Raw genomic sequence first — 17,729 nt, 5'->3', positions numbered from 1 at the left:
TCCTAAATACATTTTCTACGTTTTACGCCTGTTCTGTTTACCAGCTAGACTACATTTCCCAGCATGGCTCGCTTTGTTTGTAAAATTCTGGTGTGGAACAGCTAATGAATGACAGCAGCTGCTGCCCAATTCTCAGCCGCGTTGTGTTACTATCTTACCAAATAAGGTAAACAAATCTCGCAGCACCAATAGAAAGCAGAAGGGGCGGAGCCAGCAGCCGTCAGGTCAAGAGCTCTCTGTGTGTGTGTGATGTCAATGTTGTGCTCGTGGAATTGCAGTGAGGTGGGAATTTTGCCAACTTGGCAACACATAAGGAAACTAGCGTGGCTTCAAAACAGGCGTTCGTGTTCTGCCAAGCATAAAATGGAGTTGATCAGCCAAAGCACAAGACAAGAAAGTAACAAAAAGTAAACTGCTTCCCTCAGCTAAAGCTGTTTTGTCCACTGTGTAGTCCTTGACATACTATATGACATTCACTCCACGGATGCATTTAAGGCCCTGTCCAACCGATATCGAGAATCTTACTCAAATTAATCCTGCGCAAAGCGTCCACACTACAGTACCGTTTCATGTTTACTAGTCGGGCTTAATGCATACAAACACTATCGAAATAGTTCGGTTCGTTCCTAGCAGCGCAATGGACTAATACATTATCCCACAATGCACTGTTTTTTATTTTTATTTTAATGTTTACAACCCGGCAAACATGGAGCCAGTGTCGACGGAAGACAAGGTGCTTCTTAACATGAGTGTTATGGCTTTGTTTCTTAAAAACACAAGGTACATTTGATCATAATGTGTGCGTTTCTTTTGAACTCTGAAGTTCTCCTTGACCGATTTCATCCCTCCGGACGTCAATGTGCCTTGATTATAGCATCTGATCACGTCGCTCCATGATGCATCCTTTTTACAAGAAGCCTCAGAAATTGTTTACAGCAGCATTGGTAGTCGTTCTCAACTCCTTCAGGCGCCTGTTTCTCATTGTGTCATCACGCAAAAAGATACCAGAGAGCATTCTGACGTACTGGAGGACACACTAAAAACATTAATACATCGGTATTACAGCATCCACACTTTTACAAACTATATCTGATGCGATCTAATTTAGAACCGGACTCCAGACGTCTTCGTGTTGTGGTTTTGAGTCGGGTATTAAACGATGCGTAGTGACAAGATAACCCAATCTAGCACTTTAAAGCCAGTTCAAAGGCAACTAAAACGATTTAAAGGTATAGTGTGGACATATGGAGGATTGTATATGCCAACATTTATTATTACGTAAATAACAAAAAATTAATAAACCGAAATACATAAATACTAATCGATGTACATTAAACTGAAAAATATATTTATGTATTTATTTATTCATTCTTAATTTTGGCACAAATTATCCTCCATATAGACAGGGCCTTAGATTTTAATAACTGCTATTATAGAATATTAAGTTAAGATAAATAATAGTATAGGTATTTTGTAACACACTAATGCATTATTAATTAAAGTAACCCCTGGAAGCTTTTAGTTTGCCCATAACATAAATAAAACAAAAACAAAACAAGCCACAGGGGTCGTCCTGCAAATGTTGCACTCTTTATTCGAAACCGGTGGCTGGTATACGGACGTCTTTTTCTATTTGTTTTCACACAACGACTCGTACACATTTTAGAGCACGTTTCGGTTACTAATAAATAAGCTGGTGATCAAAAATATGAAATTTAACTAAGAATGCGGCCTGCTATACCACGTCCTATAGATCCCTCAAGATACGCATAACAACCTCACACTGTGCTCTGGAAGTTGTAGTTTTCTACAATTCAAAAAACCCTTGAATGAAATGAATATTTTGCATTTAAACAACGACATTTCCCAAAGTGCATCGAGAAATCCGCGGAAATGGCGTAACACGTTGATGCTGGGTCTGAAAAAAATATATAATCGGTTCCCTTTTTGTTTGTTTTTATCGTCTGTTTCTGGTTTTATTTAATTTCGGTGGATCGATGTGCCCCGTTTCCGCGAATTGTAAATACAAAGTGGGTTACGAAAACCGAGCAAAATCTTTCATGAGGTCTGATTGAATTTTCGTGCTCGATCTGTGGAGCGCTGTAGTTTTTTTAATAAGTAAAGTCAATACAGGATTGTTTTCAGTTTTTGTGTTCGAACTGCGTAGTTCAGTTTTTTTTGTGTGTGTGAATAATGGGTTCGATATTAATCCGAAGAATTGCTGGAGTTGAAGATATTGACATTCAAGCAAATTCTGCCTACAGATATCCTCCGAAATCGGGTAAGCACAATATAATACTAATCTGTGTGTGAAAATAATCATAAGAATTTACTAATCCTACATACCCGATTCTTGTTTTTTTAACCTGACAAAGTTAAGTATTTAAAAACAGCAACGTATTCATTGAAGGGTATGTACTGTTTTGTTGGACATTTTTAGTGGTTAAGCATGTCTTTTCTTCTGTGTGGTATGGGTAGCCGTCTTATAAAATATGCGTGACCAAGTGAACAAAAAGAAAAATAAGGCTACAAACAACATTAGTTTTACGTATGCAGTACATTGCTTTTTTCTTCCTAATACTGTGTTACAATATTAACAATTAGCGTTTTAGACAAATAGACAAAAAAAAAGCAAATGACAGAACTTGAATTTTAGGATTTGTGTACGGGCTTCTACTACATAATAGTACGTTTGTGATTTTTTAAATGACCAGTTAGTATTTCACTTGGAAGGAAATTGAACTACACCCAGGCGGAATTTTCCAAGGCACTGAAGTCTCCAGTGCTGTGTTTAAGTGTCCTGCATGGTAGTTAGAGGTGGATAAAGCATCCTATTGTCATTCCAAACTAGGATTTGCACCTGTCTCACCTGTAGCAATAGGTTTGGGTTGAAATACGGTTGCAAGCTGCCACCCATAGGTTTTTGCTGGACATATACACAATTCAACATTTTTGGCAGCTAGATTCCCATAAGTAATGTATCTCAAGAAGTTAATGTATAACCCTAAAACCATGCAGTCTCTTTTAGAGAATATTGTAGTTGTTATCACGTGAACTAGGTATGTCATTAACGTTGACTTGTGTTAAAACTGTAATAAAAACTGTAGGAGCCCTCTATCAGTAAACAAGCAGTTTGGATAATCCAGATGCTATGATGCAGACTCAAATGTGTAATTCTAACGTGGTTAACACATGAAAACACTATTATTAGTGTGTGTGTGTGTGTGTGTACCTATTTTAAAATGAAACTGAATCATGTGGGTGATGCATGCTTTGGATACTATTTGATGTAGTTGTGTTTTTTTACAATTTTAGTTTGACAGGCTTCTTGTAAATGTCTCTGAAAATAGCACTTCTGCATATGTGTGTAAAATATATAGTTTAAGTTCCTTGTACTGACGGTAAGGCTGGTTATAAGTTTATGGTCTAGAAGTATGGCTACGCTTTCCCTCACTTCAGCCTATAATTTATATTTAACCTAATAAATGATCATAAACAACTCACCCAAAATAGATCTGGGTGTGCTGTGAGTTTTGGGGTCCTTGCAGGCATGTTAATAGTCTAGGCTCCTTTCTTTGTAAATAATTCTGTTTCTTTCTAAGGTTTTGCACAACCACGTATGACGTATGCTGACAGCCCCTCCAGTTGTTGATCTGTCATAACCTTTTAGGTTTTTTGTTGCCTTTCCTCTGCTCAAAATATAAGCTCCCCTCGAGTAGATAACTGTTGCTGTTTTGTGCAATTAATATGTATGTTTGGTTGGAATGGAAGTAGTTGATATTGGTATATAGTTGTTTCAGAGTTGAATCTTTCTTATGTGTATTGGAAATGCCCTATTTTAGTAAGGTGATCAAACAAATGCTGGAAGAAAACATTATTTGGTGGTAACACTTGCATGTTTCATTTTAGGAAACTATTTTGCGAGTCACTTCTTCATGGGAGGGGAAAAATTTGATACTCCACACCCAGAGGGATACCTGTTTGGAGAGAACACGGACCTGAATTTCCTTGGGAACAGACCTGTGCAGGTGAAAGGAAAGCTAGGAAATGCTTAACTGTACAAACAGTGCATTAGTCCATGAAGGAAATGGTAATAAGTAACACATTTGTTTTTAGATAGGGTACCAAGTTGATTGCTTGATCTAGAATGATTAAACACTTGCAACTGTGACTTCCAATTAACACTGCTCAGCCCCAACCCATAACTGGTGTTATTAGAAGAGAAAGCCACTAGACTTTCAGTAAATTGATCTACTGTAGAATTAGCCTATACAACTTGAACACGTGAAGCAGATCCGGGCTAGAATAAGACTGATATAATCAGTGATATATTAGACACAGAATACTTATCCACATACAGAAAGCAGGCTTATTCTTAATTATAAAGCTGTCTGAAACAATCGACAATGTTGCACTTTGTTTTAGAAACTGAGTCCTTCCCACTCAGAAATCTATTCCCTCAAGGTTCCCTTTATTACAAAATAATGTCTGCACTAGAATTTGTGTTGGTATAATAATGTAGATCAATTTTTATTATATTTGTAAATTAAATCTGTAAAGCAAGGCAAATAAAGCATAAATCACATTGTGCTTGTAAAAACAAAAAAAGAATACAAACCACCCTAATAATTTGTCTTCTGTGTATTCAATGGAGCATCTGTGCATAAATTTGTTGTGCTCTTCTAATTAAGCCTTGTCCAAAAGTGTTTTGTTTGAAGTAGGTCAGTGTGCTTTTGTCTGGTTTCCAGGCTAAACAATCAACATTCTTTCGAATTTGTTTAAAATACATTATCTCTGAATCTCACACAAAAGCATGTCTGTAGTGATGGTTTAGATCATTGTTTTGAATAGCAAGCTTTCTTTAGTAAACCAACGGTGCATTGTGTCTAAGTATTAACCAAACCAGAGGTTGTGTTGAATGGATTGGTTACTCCACCTAACACTTAATCAGTTACATTGTGGACAGTAAAATCTTTTTTTTTTTTTTTTGTTGCAGCTGAACTCTTTTCTCCATTCCTATTTGTTTTTGTTTAGTTTCCATATGTTACCCCAGCTCCCCACGAACCAGTAAAGACATTGAGGAGTTTAGTTAACATCAGGAAAGACTCCCTTCGTTTGGTCAGGTGAGTGAAAATTATTGAACACATTTGAAGTCTTTTGGAAATAGAGTGTATGCTTAAGGGGAGGGGTGTGCTTAAACGTAAAGCCTCGTACACAGTGCTACATAGGAAAAGACACACAGGCTGATTTGTATAATGTGCATTTACGTAATGAGGTTAGCATGAGCAGGTGAGACCGGTTGGGGGGGAAGGGGTTAGCTGAATTATACTGCTCTGGTAGTTTCAGTGAATCTTGTGAAAGCCAAGGTTAGTCAGAGCACAATGTCACAGAGTCCCCGAGGCAGAAATAAAACATCATCCCAGGTATGGCATTTGGAGTGGAAAGGGCGCATTCTTATACTAAACCCTTTTAGCGATACAAGGCTTTTGTACTGCCAGTTTACCACAGCTCTGGTCATATCCTGCCCTGTGTAGGGAGGAGTCCCAGCAATGTGTCAAAGCCAACCCTTTCCTGCATTCATGCTCATCTGCCAAAGAGGTCCAAGTTGATGATGCAGTGCTGACTGTATGCTGATGTCTTGCAGGTATAAAGATGATTCAGACAGCCCCGATGAAGAGAATGGGAAGCCCAGGGTCCTGTACAGTGTGGAGTTCACCTTTGATGCTGATGCTCGCGTGGCAATCAGCATTTACTGCCAGGCCTCTGAGGAATTCTCCAATGGGATGGCAGTGTAAGTTCACGGTTTGGTTGAAGTAGGTTTAGTTTACCCTCTTCCAAGATTTCTCTGAAAAGGGTTAGCATCAACATTCTGAAATGTTCAGACTTCATTAGAAAAGATGAAGCAAAAAAAAATAGTTCCAATAAATCAAAAATGTATGCGTTTCCTTTCACTTTGTGGACTTCAAATTTTGAAATAGAAAGATGCACACATTGTGACAAACATGTATTTAATTTTTCAGTAGGATTTTTTTGTAGGTATTAGTGAAGACTGCTTTTCCATGCACACAATCCAATCCCATACTGCTGAATTATATTCACTTACCAGCCAGGGAATATATCTAGTGCTCTTAGCAAATACCTTATTGCCATGGATACACAAAGTTGGAACAGCATTGGCATATATATTGACAGCAGGAGGGAGGTAAAAAGGTACAGCAGAAAGGGCTTATCTCATCATTTTCAGTTTACGGCTAATGTTGGTTGGGATGTGGAGGGGAGGTGTGGTATCGGAGACCATATATAAAGCATTGTATTATCATATACAGTACTTGAACAATGTTTTTTAGAGGTAAAAATTAAGTATAGGTCCTTTTCCCTGATAGTTCTCTATCTTTTACCATTAGCCATCAAAAGCTTGCCTACAGTTCATTCTGTTACTACAAATGCAAATATCACAGAGTGAAAATAAACATTATTGGATTGTGTTTAGGTACAGTAATATGAAGTGTACAAGCTTATATCACAATAAATCATATTTTCTGTTGTGAAAAAGACACAAGTGTTCTTTTATATTGTTTAAATAAATGCATGCACCAGTGACCAATGCATATGCCATCGGTACCCTGTTTTTGTATTTTGCAGGTACAACCCAAGGAACCCTGCCCTGGTCTCTGAAACGGTACATTTCAAGAGAGGGGTGAGCCAGCAGTTTTCACTGCCTTCTTTCAAAATCGATTTCTCTGAGTGGAGAGAGGAAGAGGTGAGTAGCGTGCATTATATGGAGGTAGTGCAGAACACATACAAAGACATGTTGTATCTCCTTCCTGCACTATTATCTTTATGGAAACAAAGGGCTGTACATCCAGGGATGAAAATAAGAATCCCATTGCATAGCAGTTTGATCCATTCCTGGATTCAGTATGAGTTTAATAAGACACACCTGAGCTTGTTACCTATACACTGTGGCTAATCAAGCTTGCAGTAAAACCCAGAATGGGTGAAACTGCTGTGGAGTAGGGGTCTTATTTCCACCCCTGCACATCTGAATTTTAATTTGAGAAGATTAGACCCATTTTCTGAAACGGTTGGGCTTCATACATAAAATCTGTGTAAAAGTAAAGAAACGTCTTAGTCTTGCAGAAAACGGTGACAAAAAATGTGTATGTGAACTGAAGGGTCTTTTTTGATAGCAGCTGGTAGGTGCTGGGGGGGGAAGAGTTGCTGCAGTTCCATGTGGTGAATAAATGAATGGCAGCTCTTTAAATTCCCATTATAACGGCTTTAGTAAACGCTTGGGTCGTGCTGTCTGAAAGGTTTCTGATGCTCCGTACATGACATCACTTGACTTTGACATTTTGCCTATTCTGTAGGGATAGCCCTGGAGGAATAGCTTGAAACACGAAAGAAATCAATACCGCTAATAGTACAGCTTGTTCTAAAATGACTGTGTGGGGGAAGGTCATTTCTGTTCTTAAGTTCACATACTTTAGCCATGGCCAGCGAGACGTAAAGCCAAGTGTCACTTGTACGAAAACTGCACTTGAAACGTAATCTCAAATCGCAGTAACATAGTTATGGCAGTACAGAAAAATAAAGTTACAGGGCATTTAACTGAAGTCTCTCTTATGCGCTTCCTACATATCTTACTGTACTTTCAATCCCTGATTTCATCCCTTGATGTTATACAGTGTATAGAGACATTGGATCTAAGGTTTGACAAAATGTCTGGAGGTTTTAAGGAGGGACCTCTTTATTGGATAACATCAGAGATCACTTGCTTGCAGTGGGATGGCAGTTGGTTCAGAGCTGAGTTAGATTTATGTGATCTAATGACTGTCATTCCACAGTAGACTTTCTGTGCTTTTACTTTTGAGAACCAGGTGGGATGATTTGTGCTTTGTATTGATATCTGGGGATGGTTTTGCTGACTGATTTCTTTTCAGCTCAACTTTGACCTGGAAAAAGGCATTTTCCCTGTGGTGATCCAAGCTGTGGTTGATGAAGGTGATGGTAAGTTTCCTAGTTTAAGCATCTGTGTAAATCTAACAGTACCCCTTACTTTAACAAGTGACCTTTAGGCATCTGCCATGTAGTCATATGACCTAAAGCTTTGAGAGAATAAAATGTCTCTTTTTTTTTTTTTTTTTTTTTTTTTTAATTTAGAGTGACTGAGTAATTGTTATTATTTTTTATTTATTTTTCCCCCCAATTTGGATTGTCCAATTATGTATTTTCTCCTCATCACAGCGAGTCCCCACACAGCACAGACATTCTGAGGGCATGTGAGGGTCCTCCGATCTCATAAGCCGTCCAAGCTGTGTGACTCGTCCTACGCTCCCAGCGGCAGTGCTTTAACTGGATGAGCCACTCGGGGACCCTTGTCCATGCTTTTTTTTTAATGTCAAAGTCAAGATGGTCCCATTGAGCTCTGACTTAATATGGCTGCCATATTGACATTATATAAATTCAAGATTCTTGAAGTGGAGACAGTAAAGTTTGAGTTATTGATATAATATTTAGTTTCATTACCAGTGCTGTCCTGTAAAAAATGATGCCCCATTTCTAGGTTGTTTTAGTTGTGTGTTATGGCACAGTATCCTTAGATGTGTTGTGCATTCGACACAAGCTTTCGGTGCCTTAATACCATTGTGTTCTTCATACTCCTTGCAGTGATCGCAGGACATGCTCATGTTCTTTTGGCAGCCTTTGAAAAAGTAAGTGAGATTTAAAGATTACCTGGTTGCTTTCTAAATATCTTGGTATGAATAGGTAATCATTTGCTCTTTTTAAAATGTGTTAGTGGTTTTAATGAGCAAGGCATGTTACAAATGCAGAGGTACTTAAAAATGTGTCCCAAATGCTCCCAAGCCTGACATTACGTTGAATGTTGCCATTGCATAAATACAATGGCACCATTGACCTGAGGGTAGGATCCACTGAACTATTTCAATTCCCATGTGGGTTTGCAAACGTGTTCTTTGTGCTTCCATGTACCACACAGGCTTTTGATGATATTTACAGATGAGTAAACTCTGTGGCTTCTCCTGCTGTGAAAGCCATTAGTGCTTATTAAATGGCAAAGCTACATTTTTATGGCCTACCTGAGAGACTTTCAGTGACAATCATTCCATTGATTTTTATCACACTTTAAAATTGTATTTAAGGAAAGGCATTTTTATCTTCAGGGAGAGTACGATTTGCATAATGTTTTTACTGACCAACATGGATAAGTATGTGTGGTTTTTTTGTATGTGTTACCCATAACAACAAAAACAAATAGATTTCTTCTTCTGTATACCAGAATACTCAAGAACTGTCAACAGTGGGGTATTCATCCTTTTTGACAAATGCGTTAACTAAAAAAGTAGTAACTTGAAACTGATTGTATCTAATTTTCTCATTGGCAGCACGTTGATGGCAGTTTTTCAGTGAAGCCTTTAAAACAGAAACAGATTGTAAGTAACCGTATATCTTGTGATTAAAATAGTTGTGTAGTATTCAAAGCTGCAGAAGCAGGACATAATGCTGTATTAAGCAGGAATGTTTCTGATTGTGCTTTGTTTACTGCAGTGGCAGTCCAGATGGGTGCATTTGTTACAGTACTATTTTTTTTAATCACATGCTACCACTACTACTGTACTAATAGTAAAAGTCTCACATTTAACTATGAAGTGATCTTTGTTTCATTAGCCTGTGGCATTCTCTGGTGTGTTAATGATCACTCAAGTCTTGTCTTGGTCCTAATCAGGACTGCAGGGATCAGAATAAAGTTGGAGGAATATAAAGAGTACAGTATGTATAAAAATGGGTTTTAATGGGTACATTTGCCTTCAAGCAACAGCACTAATTATCCTTATTGTCAGCTGCAGTAAAGTGCACAAGTGATAATTTGAAATATAGAGCCTCTGCAGTGTACTGGATATAAATGGTTGCACTCCAAATGCCAAATATATTGACTAGTTGACTACTTTAGTTGTCTGCTAAATATATATAGATGAAAGCCCTACACCAGGGATTGGCACACCCTGTTAATTATCATCTTTCAGCTAGAGCCCCCTTGTGTCTATAAATGTAATTGCATGACAAATACTAGCTTGGTTAGCCACAGTGCTGCTTTGTCTTAAAGTTTTTGCTGCACCCATGCTTTAGGTGGATCGGGTGAGCTACCTGCTACAGGAGATCTATGGAATAGAAAACAAGAACAACCAGGAGACAAAGGTATTCTATCAGTATTGGTATTCTTGGTTAGAGCCATACTGATCTATGTTACAAAATAACGTTTGTATGGGAACTACATTTTGATTGCATGCCTTATGGTGCTATATTAAAAGCAAACATTGTAAAATGGTAGTGTTTGCTGTTGGTGCACCTTTGTTTCTAGCCCTCGGATGATGATAACAGTGACAACAGCAATGAGTGTGTGGTGTGCCTGTCGGACCTGCGTGACACCCTGATCCTGCCCTGCCGACACCTGTGCCTGTGTAACTCCTGTGCTGACACCCTGCGATACCAGGCCAACAATTGCCCCATCTGCAGATTGCGTGAGTACTTTAGAGGTTTGGAGTAGGATAAGAGGGTGCTCTAAAGTAGCTTTATAGGGACAGTAACTCATGGTGCATGCCCGGCTTTAAAGATGCATCAGCTCCATTATGTTTTTCGTACTTTGATAGTCTTTAATGAAACTCCTCTTAGATGTATAAAATGTTTGCATTAGAAGATGCCCCTGCTGCTTACTCCAGATGACATTGATCATGGATTAAGAGGCACACAGTGGTCAGGAAGGGAAGTGTATTCCCTGCCAAGGATTTTGAATTATTTTACCTCTCAACTAACTGTATTTGGACTGGGAAACTGAAAGTGAAAGAGCTCTTTGATAAAAGCACAGTACTATAATATAAAACTGGAAATGGAGAGTATGTAAAACACATTGTGCAGTTATTATATCCTTACCTAGGTGCTCATTGAGAAACAAGTTAATAATAAATGTCACAAAGAAGTATTTTTTATCCATAGCTTTCCGTGCATTGCTTCAGATCCGGGCTGTCCGCAAGAAGCCTGGGGCTCTGTCTCCTGTATCCTTCAGCCCTGTCCTAGCACAAACAATGGACCATGACGAGCATTCGGTATGTGACATGCACAGTAATTTCTTTTAGTCTTTAATCGCAAATGTACAGTATTCACAACGTAGACAAAATGGTTGGTCTTTAAGCTGTTAAGATGTCCTTTAGAATAGCATTAAATACACCTCTGTTGTGTGCAATACTTATCTTAGGCTGCAGTCCTGGGTTTTCATGCTGTCGCTTTTGGTTTAATCGGAGTGAGATTTTCGCAAAAAAAGAGTCGTCATAAGCTAATCAGCTTTTGGTCCTTTACATAATGCCTGTGTCGCAGCAAGTGACATTCTTACAAATCAAGCAGAATGTCTCTAGTTTGAAAAGCTTGAGCTGGGGGCATCACAGCCTCCCAGCTGCTCAGCATGAGCTAGGTACAGATGCCATTCAAAATATTGATGCCTGTTGTTTTTTTGTGTGTGTTTTTGTTTTGTCTTGGTTTTTTTTTTTTTTTTAAATGTTACCTTCACAAAATGCTTACCACATTATATTCTCCCTGGTTGTGCTCCAGGATTGGGTAGTCTAAAACTGTTACATGGTAAGCGTTTATAGTTTTAAAATAGTTATCCACTGCGATCACACAAGCATAGATGGTCCAATAAATTGGACCAAACTAAACCTTGTGAAAATTGTTTCATTATTCCATTTGATTTAAATATTATAAAGTGTATGCATTTTGTTTTGTTTTTTTCCCCCCCAGAACTCGGACAATATCCCACCAGGGTTTGAACCCATCTCCCTGCTGGAAGCCCTGAATGGTCAGCGATCAGTATCCCCAAGCATCCCCTCCGCCCCCTTGTATGAAGAGATCAACTTCTCAGGGGCTCTGGGGGAATCTGTCCCACTCTCTAGCCGGCCGCTGGGCACCGACAACCGAGCCATGGACAAGAGAAGCAAGTCCCCAGACAGGTGAGCCCCGTGACACAAGCTGATCTGGAACTCCTGGGTAATTATCGTGGGACAAATGAAAGTTCTGTCATTGACGTTAAGCCCCACTGGGGTGCAGCAGCATCACATTTACACAAGCGCAGCAAGACCCTTTGTTTACATGCAGTTCAAGCTAGGCACTATGAACTGTTACTGTGACTTTTTAGGTTAAATCTGTTGGGTAATCTGTTAAAGTGACTGCATAATCTAATCCTTTCTTTACCATTCCTTGCAGCACACTGCGCTCCTCCTCCTCCCCAATCCTGGAGGAAGATGAAGAGAAGCTGTCTGAGGTTTCTGGTTCCCAACCTCATCCTCTGATAGCTAGCAATCACAACTCACCAGAGGTAGGCAGGGTTCTCTCAGTTGCCCAGGAATTGGTAGAAATGTGATTTTTGTATTGGGTTTTCAAAATACAAACAAAAGATTCACTAAGTAAGCATGCAGTTTATGAACTATAGGGCATAGTGCATTCAATAATTAAAAACCAGGTGGACTGAGAGAAGACTACAAGATCTGTTTAACCTTTAGTGGTCCATTTATTCAACACTGCGTCGGGTGCAGTTTATTTGCACGCTCTGTTTATTTTACACATGCTGTTTAAAAGTTTTTATTTCACAGTAAAACAGGTTTAAAAGGCACTGCATATCAACAGGGCACTCAGTACTGCATCTCCAGCCGAGCCCCACCCCTTGTTCGCTGTATTTATCACATACATACCTTTCATAGTAATGCATACTGATAAATCCTCTCCTGATCACTTGTTTTATCACCAAAAACTCCTCAATAATGCAATCCAAGTCATTATTTTATTACTATAACATCTCGGGCGCTGGATGCGGAAGCAGCTGTCTTTTTTTTTTATGTCACTGTTAGGTCTGTGGTACAGGGCCTCTGTGTATTGCTCAGATCTGCCCCCCTTTTTTTTTTTTTTTTTCTGTTCCTATCAGTCTCACTCGGACATTGAAAGGCTTTTTCCGGAGAATCTGGTCTGGTTTGACATAGGACAGCAAAGGGTTAATAAGTTCCAATTGAATAAATCCATCTGTGTCCCTGGTACATTGTGCAGCCTTCTGAATCGAACTGTGATGTAAGTCTTATTTATTTTTAATTTTATTTAATATTTTTTTGTCATTTTAAGACCACAGCAACAGAAGATGCTCCGGATTCTGTCACACCGAAGAAAGGTGAGGAAAAACTAAAACACTGAAGCCATTAACTTAACCTGTTGGGTAGCTCAGTACTGATAAGTGAATGCATAAGTGAGTGAGCGCTATTGTCTGTGGACTGAAAGCAGCTTTTGCTTTAATATTTGCAGTTCAGAGGTCCCGGTCCATGGAGGATATTCTCCAAGACAGCAGCAGTGAGCACAGCAGCCTGACTAAGACCGACAGTGACCCGCCAATGGAGATCTCCCTGCCGGGTAAACCTGTCCTGTGAAATATCGCTCTGTATCCCACTCCTGGGGGGAAATACTGGGCTATGCCAAGGATAAAGTGTGCTCCATAGAGCAATGAGAACTTGACAGACCCACAGTGAAACGCAGCAAACCCTTCCGCACCAGATTACTCCAACACAACTGCCAAGTTACAGCACTGATTTTCAATTAGTTTGCTGTGCTGTACTTCATAAAGATAATAACTGGCCACATTTTTTTGTTTTATTTCCATCTGTTACATTGTTGCTATAGAACCTTAATTGCTTTTTGGCAAACTGAAAGAATTTATAGTTATCCTTTGTGTGTGTTTGTGTGGTTTAAGTAGATTGATTGAACAAATACCCTCTTGGGTGATCGAATGGATGACTGTGTAGGTAAATTAAGGAAAATTAAGTGCTGTATAGATACAAGTGAAAAAGTAATTACTAGATGAATAGAATGAGTAAATAAGAGTTGCATATTGGTTTACATCTAATCAATATGGAATCAAGTCAATCTGAAGATGTGGTAGGGTTATTGATAGCTATAGTGCTGAGATACAGAGCTTGCATTTTATCAGTTGGTTAAAGGTAAGATGACAGATGATGGAAAGGAAGAAATATGTAATTTGAGTGTATGCCTTGATTTGATTGCTTGCATTAAGTCTTCGCTTGCTACTAATCACAGAGCCTCGCCTCTAACCTGTGTGTCATTGTTTTTCTAACATTCTCTTCCACCCCCCCCCCCCCCCCCTCTTCTCCTTGGTCTGGGTAGCGCTGGGTCCTGACTCCTGCCCATTTGTTATTGAGGAGTAACTCTGGTATGTTGGCCTTCCTGTCTCCCTCTGTTATTTTCTGCTGTGGATCTCCATGGCTTCCTGTGTGTATGTGTCTCTAGAATCTAAGAACTATGATAGTCCAAGAGCTGTGTATCAAGCTATAGAGGCTTATTAACCAGTAGTGCTCCTATAGAAGTATTAATGCAACTTATTTCTCAGATTGTTGACTGTAACAAAAATACTAATTTTTTTCATGGTTGCCACAGATTTCACGATTTCTGTGAAATTTACCCATTGCCGTGAAATATGTAGTTCTCTGTGAAAGTTCCCATTTCTGAAAGAATAGTGTAAATATACATATTTTTATATCACTTAAAAATAAATACAGCAAACATTTGCCTTATTGACGCACTATCTCTTACACTGCATTAGGAACCTGGCAGATGGTTTAGTTTAGTTTGCTTCTGTCTGGTAAATGATTGAACGACGCGATTTCTTTAAAATGTCTTCAAAGAAAGACACCAGCTGCATCAAAAATCTGAAATATTTCTGCTAAAGATCGCTCTGCCCAGTACAAGAAGGGGACATTTCACGTGTCTGGTTTTATTACATATATTAATGTTTTTGCAGTTTTTTTTTTTTTTTTTTTTTTTTTTTTTTTCTGCTTTTAATCAATATTATGTTTAATCATGAAAGAGCTTGAAAAACCAAAAAATGTACTTATGAAAAAAAAATACAGCTCTAGTCAGGAACAGTTGAGCCTGATCGCTGTTTGACAATAAGGAGCGTTAGAATCTGGTATCGTTTTTAGTACATTTCTCCCGGGGTGACTTCTGATTGCTGGATGGAAGACCTTCTGATATATGCCTTCTCCAGTAAGCTATTCAATAGATTTATTCCACACTGCTTCCTAATTCCTCCTCCTCCTCTCATCAGGATCCTCCGAGTCGACAGAGAGCCTGAAAAGCCAGAGCACCAACAGTTCAAGCCAGCCTCTCCTCTCCCCCCCAAGCAGCCTTCACATCGAGGATGAGCAGCATGCTTCATAAACACGGCAGGAACAACTCCTCCCAGGGAGCCTGTCACGATACCCTGGGCTTTCCTTTCCTTTCAAAGCCACCAACAGCAAGGCACTGTGTTCTATGATAATGCTGCCGAGCATTAACCAGAATGAGTACCAGCACGCAGCAGCCTCAAAGGGTATTTGTAGTCACTCCAGTGTTGATGCAACAGCGCTGTCTTCATTTTAGAGCACAGTGTAATATGATTAGGGCTTGAGTTTCCAGCAGTGAGTTTTTTGGGGATGGGGAAGAACCATAATCAAATTTGTTTACAAGTTTAATTGAGTTATTTAAAATAATAAGTGTGGATGAGAAAAAAACTTAATGGAAATGTGACCTTCAGATACTTTTGCTGTCAGGCTGCAATGGCAAACATATATATATATACAAGAACTTATGCTTCCTTAGCTACAGCGCAATCACTTTATTGTTTGAAACAGGTGTATGCAAGTGTATATGCTTTAATGTAAGCATTAATGTGTCTGGTGCATATAATTATTTGTATTTAACATTTTAGATGGCAATATCACTGCATTGAAGTAATTTACAACATACGTATGTGACTGATTTATTTCATTAACTAAATGCACAATCTTGTGATTATTTTTGTAGCTTTATAATCCTGTCTCCAGTCACTGAGAAACACAAATAGAAGATGTTAATGTTGGTGGCATTTGGCTCATTATCCCACAGATGAAATTGGTGCAACGGTAGTTCCAAGATTATTTTTGATTATTTATTTTTTCTATTTTATTTGAAACTCCTCCTTAAATCCATGCATGTGTCTGAAAGGGGTCCCAACATGTTCCTGCCTTTATAATGATAAAATCCAGGATTTCATACTCTAGACGAGTTATATCTCACATGCATCTGGTCATTCCTATCATGTCAGTCTTGTCATATATGGACACGACGTACACTTTCTTTTTATATTTATTTCTGAAATTAATTAGCAAACCTACTTGATTACTTTTATTGTACTATTTTTTGTTTGTATACAAATGAACACTGCATTAAAAAAAAAAAAAATGTATACATACATACATACACACACACACACACACATACATATTAAACATTTTTCAACTGATAAAATCAGCTGAGACATTTTGTTTACCCACATCACAAATAATGGTTGCATTTTGGACAGCTTTCAAAGATATACCTTTAGTGCAATATAGAGGATGTTGAAAGTGCATCTGCAAAAACTAGTTTTTAGCACTTTAGCAGAACAATTTACTGTATTATAAATAATAGCACAGTTGGAGACTAATCATAATGATTGACCCCCTCACTGCCACTCCATTAGGGTCCTTACTGAACAATAATGTTGGTTCCTACAGGTGTTTTATTTCAATTGTAGAAATCCGATTGTGTGAACAAGCTCTAGATATTGGCGTTGGTTGCTTGGTCTTTGTCATTATTCCTAGCAGTCATCGCTTGTGTAACTGGCATCTTGTATACATGTGTCTGCTTTGATATAACATGCCAGTCTTTCAGTGTTATAAATGAAACAGGCAAACACTCCATGCAGTTTTCACAGCATGGTGTGTAGCTTTTGAACTGTACTTGGCCTTGGCTTTTATATTTTTATTTTACAGACACCAATTTAAGCATTTCTATAAAGGACACTTTCAATATACCTAAATCTCATAAGATCAGATTTGTTTAATAAATAACAAGAAAGTTTCCTGCCAGTCTAAAATATCTCTCTTTTAAAAACAATGTGGGTGTCCTGGTGTGTTTTATTTGTTTTTTTTTTGTTTGCCCCCAGGTAATGTTGAGAATCTTATTATGATCTAATCATATAATCTAAAATCTTAAGATTTGTTTTTTCTCATGGAAGTGGTTACTGAACCTTCAAATAAGTATATCTAAGGGAAATATAATATATTTGTGGCACATCTGAATTTGTGCTAGAAATACCAGCATTGATGCTTCTGCCATAAATCTTTATTTTGCTGACCCAGGTATGATCTTTTCTAACTTGATGGATCACCTCAGTAACCTGCCCTCAAGATTATTTATAAATAGCTTATTTGTTATGCTGCAGTCCTCTCAGCTTAAAGCAGAAGATGATTAACTAAAATAGAAGCCAGGACGCTATCTTTGCTGATACAAAGCAGACCAGCTATGGAAGGGGACCATGTAGCTGATGCTTCTTTCCATCCAATCAGATGGCAGATGTAGAAATCCCCCAGAGTTCCAACTCACAGATCAGTGCTTGTAACTTAATCAAATATCTCAATAAAGTTAATAATGGCGTGTTGGTACTTTTTAATTCTCAATGTTTATTGTAGTCAAATAATTAAAAAAATTAAAACAGGCCATGAGAGCAGTGATCCTAATCCAACGTGTTTTTATTGTTTGTTTGTTTTTTTTGGATGGGTGTAGTTTGACCTGTCTGAACAAGTGTGAGTTACCTTTTCTACAAG

At 38.4% G+C, this 17,729-nt stretch overlaps 1 protein-coding gene across 1 annotated transcript; it reads left to right on the top strand.

Annotated features, from left to right (window-relative positions):
* Positions 1-1,887: 1,887 nt before the first annotated feature.
* Positions 1,888-17,620, top strand: LOC121330784 (E3 ubiquitin-protein ligase MGRN1-like). Its single transcript, XM_041277552.1, has 16 exons — positions 1,888-2,281; positions 3,910-4,028; positions 5,035-5,123; positions 5,645-5,791; positions 6,643-6,760; positions 7,944-8,010; positions 8,671-8,714; positions 9,408-9,455; positions 10,150-10,218; positions 10,382-10,541; positions 11,014-11,123; positions 11,812-12,020; positions 12,274-12,385; positions 13,180-13,225; positions 13,357-13,461; positions 15,170-17,620. Exons 1-16 carry the CDS (start codon positions 2,194-2,196, stop codon positions 15,280-15,282), a joined length of 1,644 nt encoding a protein of 547 aa, XP_041133486.1. The 5' UTR covers positions 1,888-2,193; the 3' UTR covers positions 15,283-17,620.
* Positions 17,621-17,729: the final 109 nt, after the last annotated feature.

The sequence above is a fragment of the Polyodon spathula genome, chromosome 18 (assembly GCF_017654505.1).
Source record: "Polyodon spathula isolate WHYD16114869_AA chromosome 18, ASM1765450v1, whole genome shotgun sequence".
Taxonomy (NCBI): domain Eukaryota; kingdom Metazoa; phylum Chordata; class Actinopteri; order Acipenseriformes; family Polyodontidae; genus Polyodon; species Polyodon spathula.
This window is presented reverse-complemented; position numbering and strand designations above follow the sequence as displayed.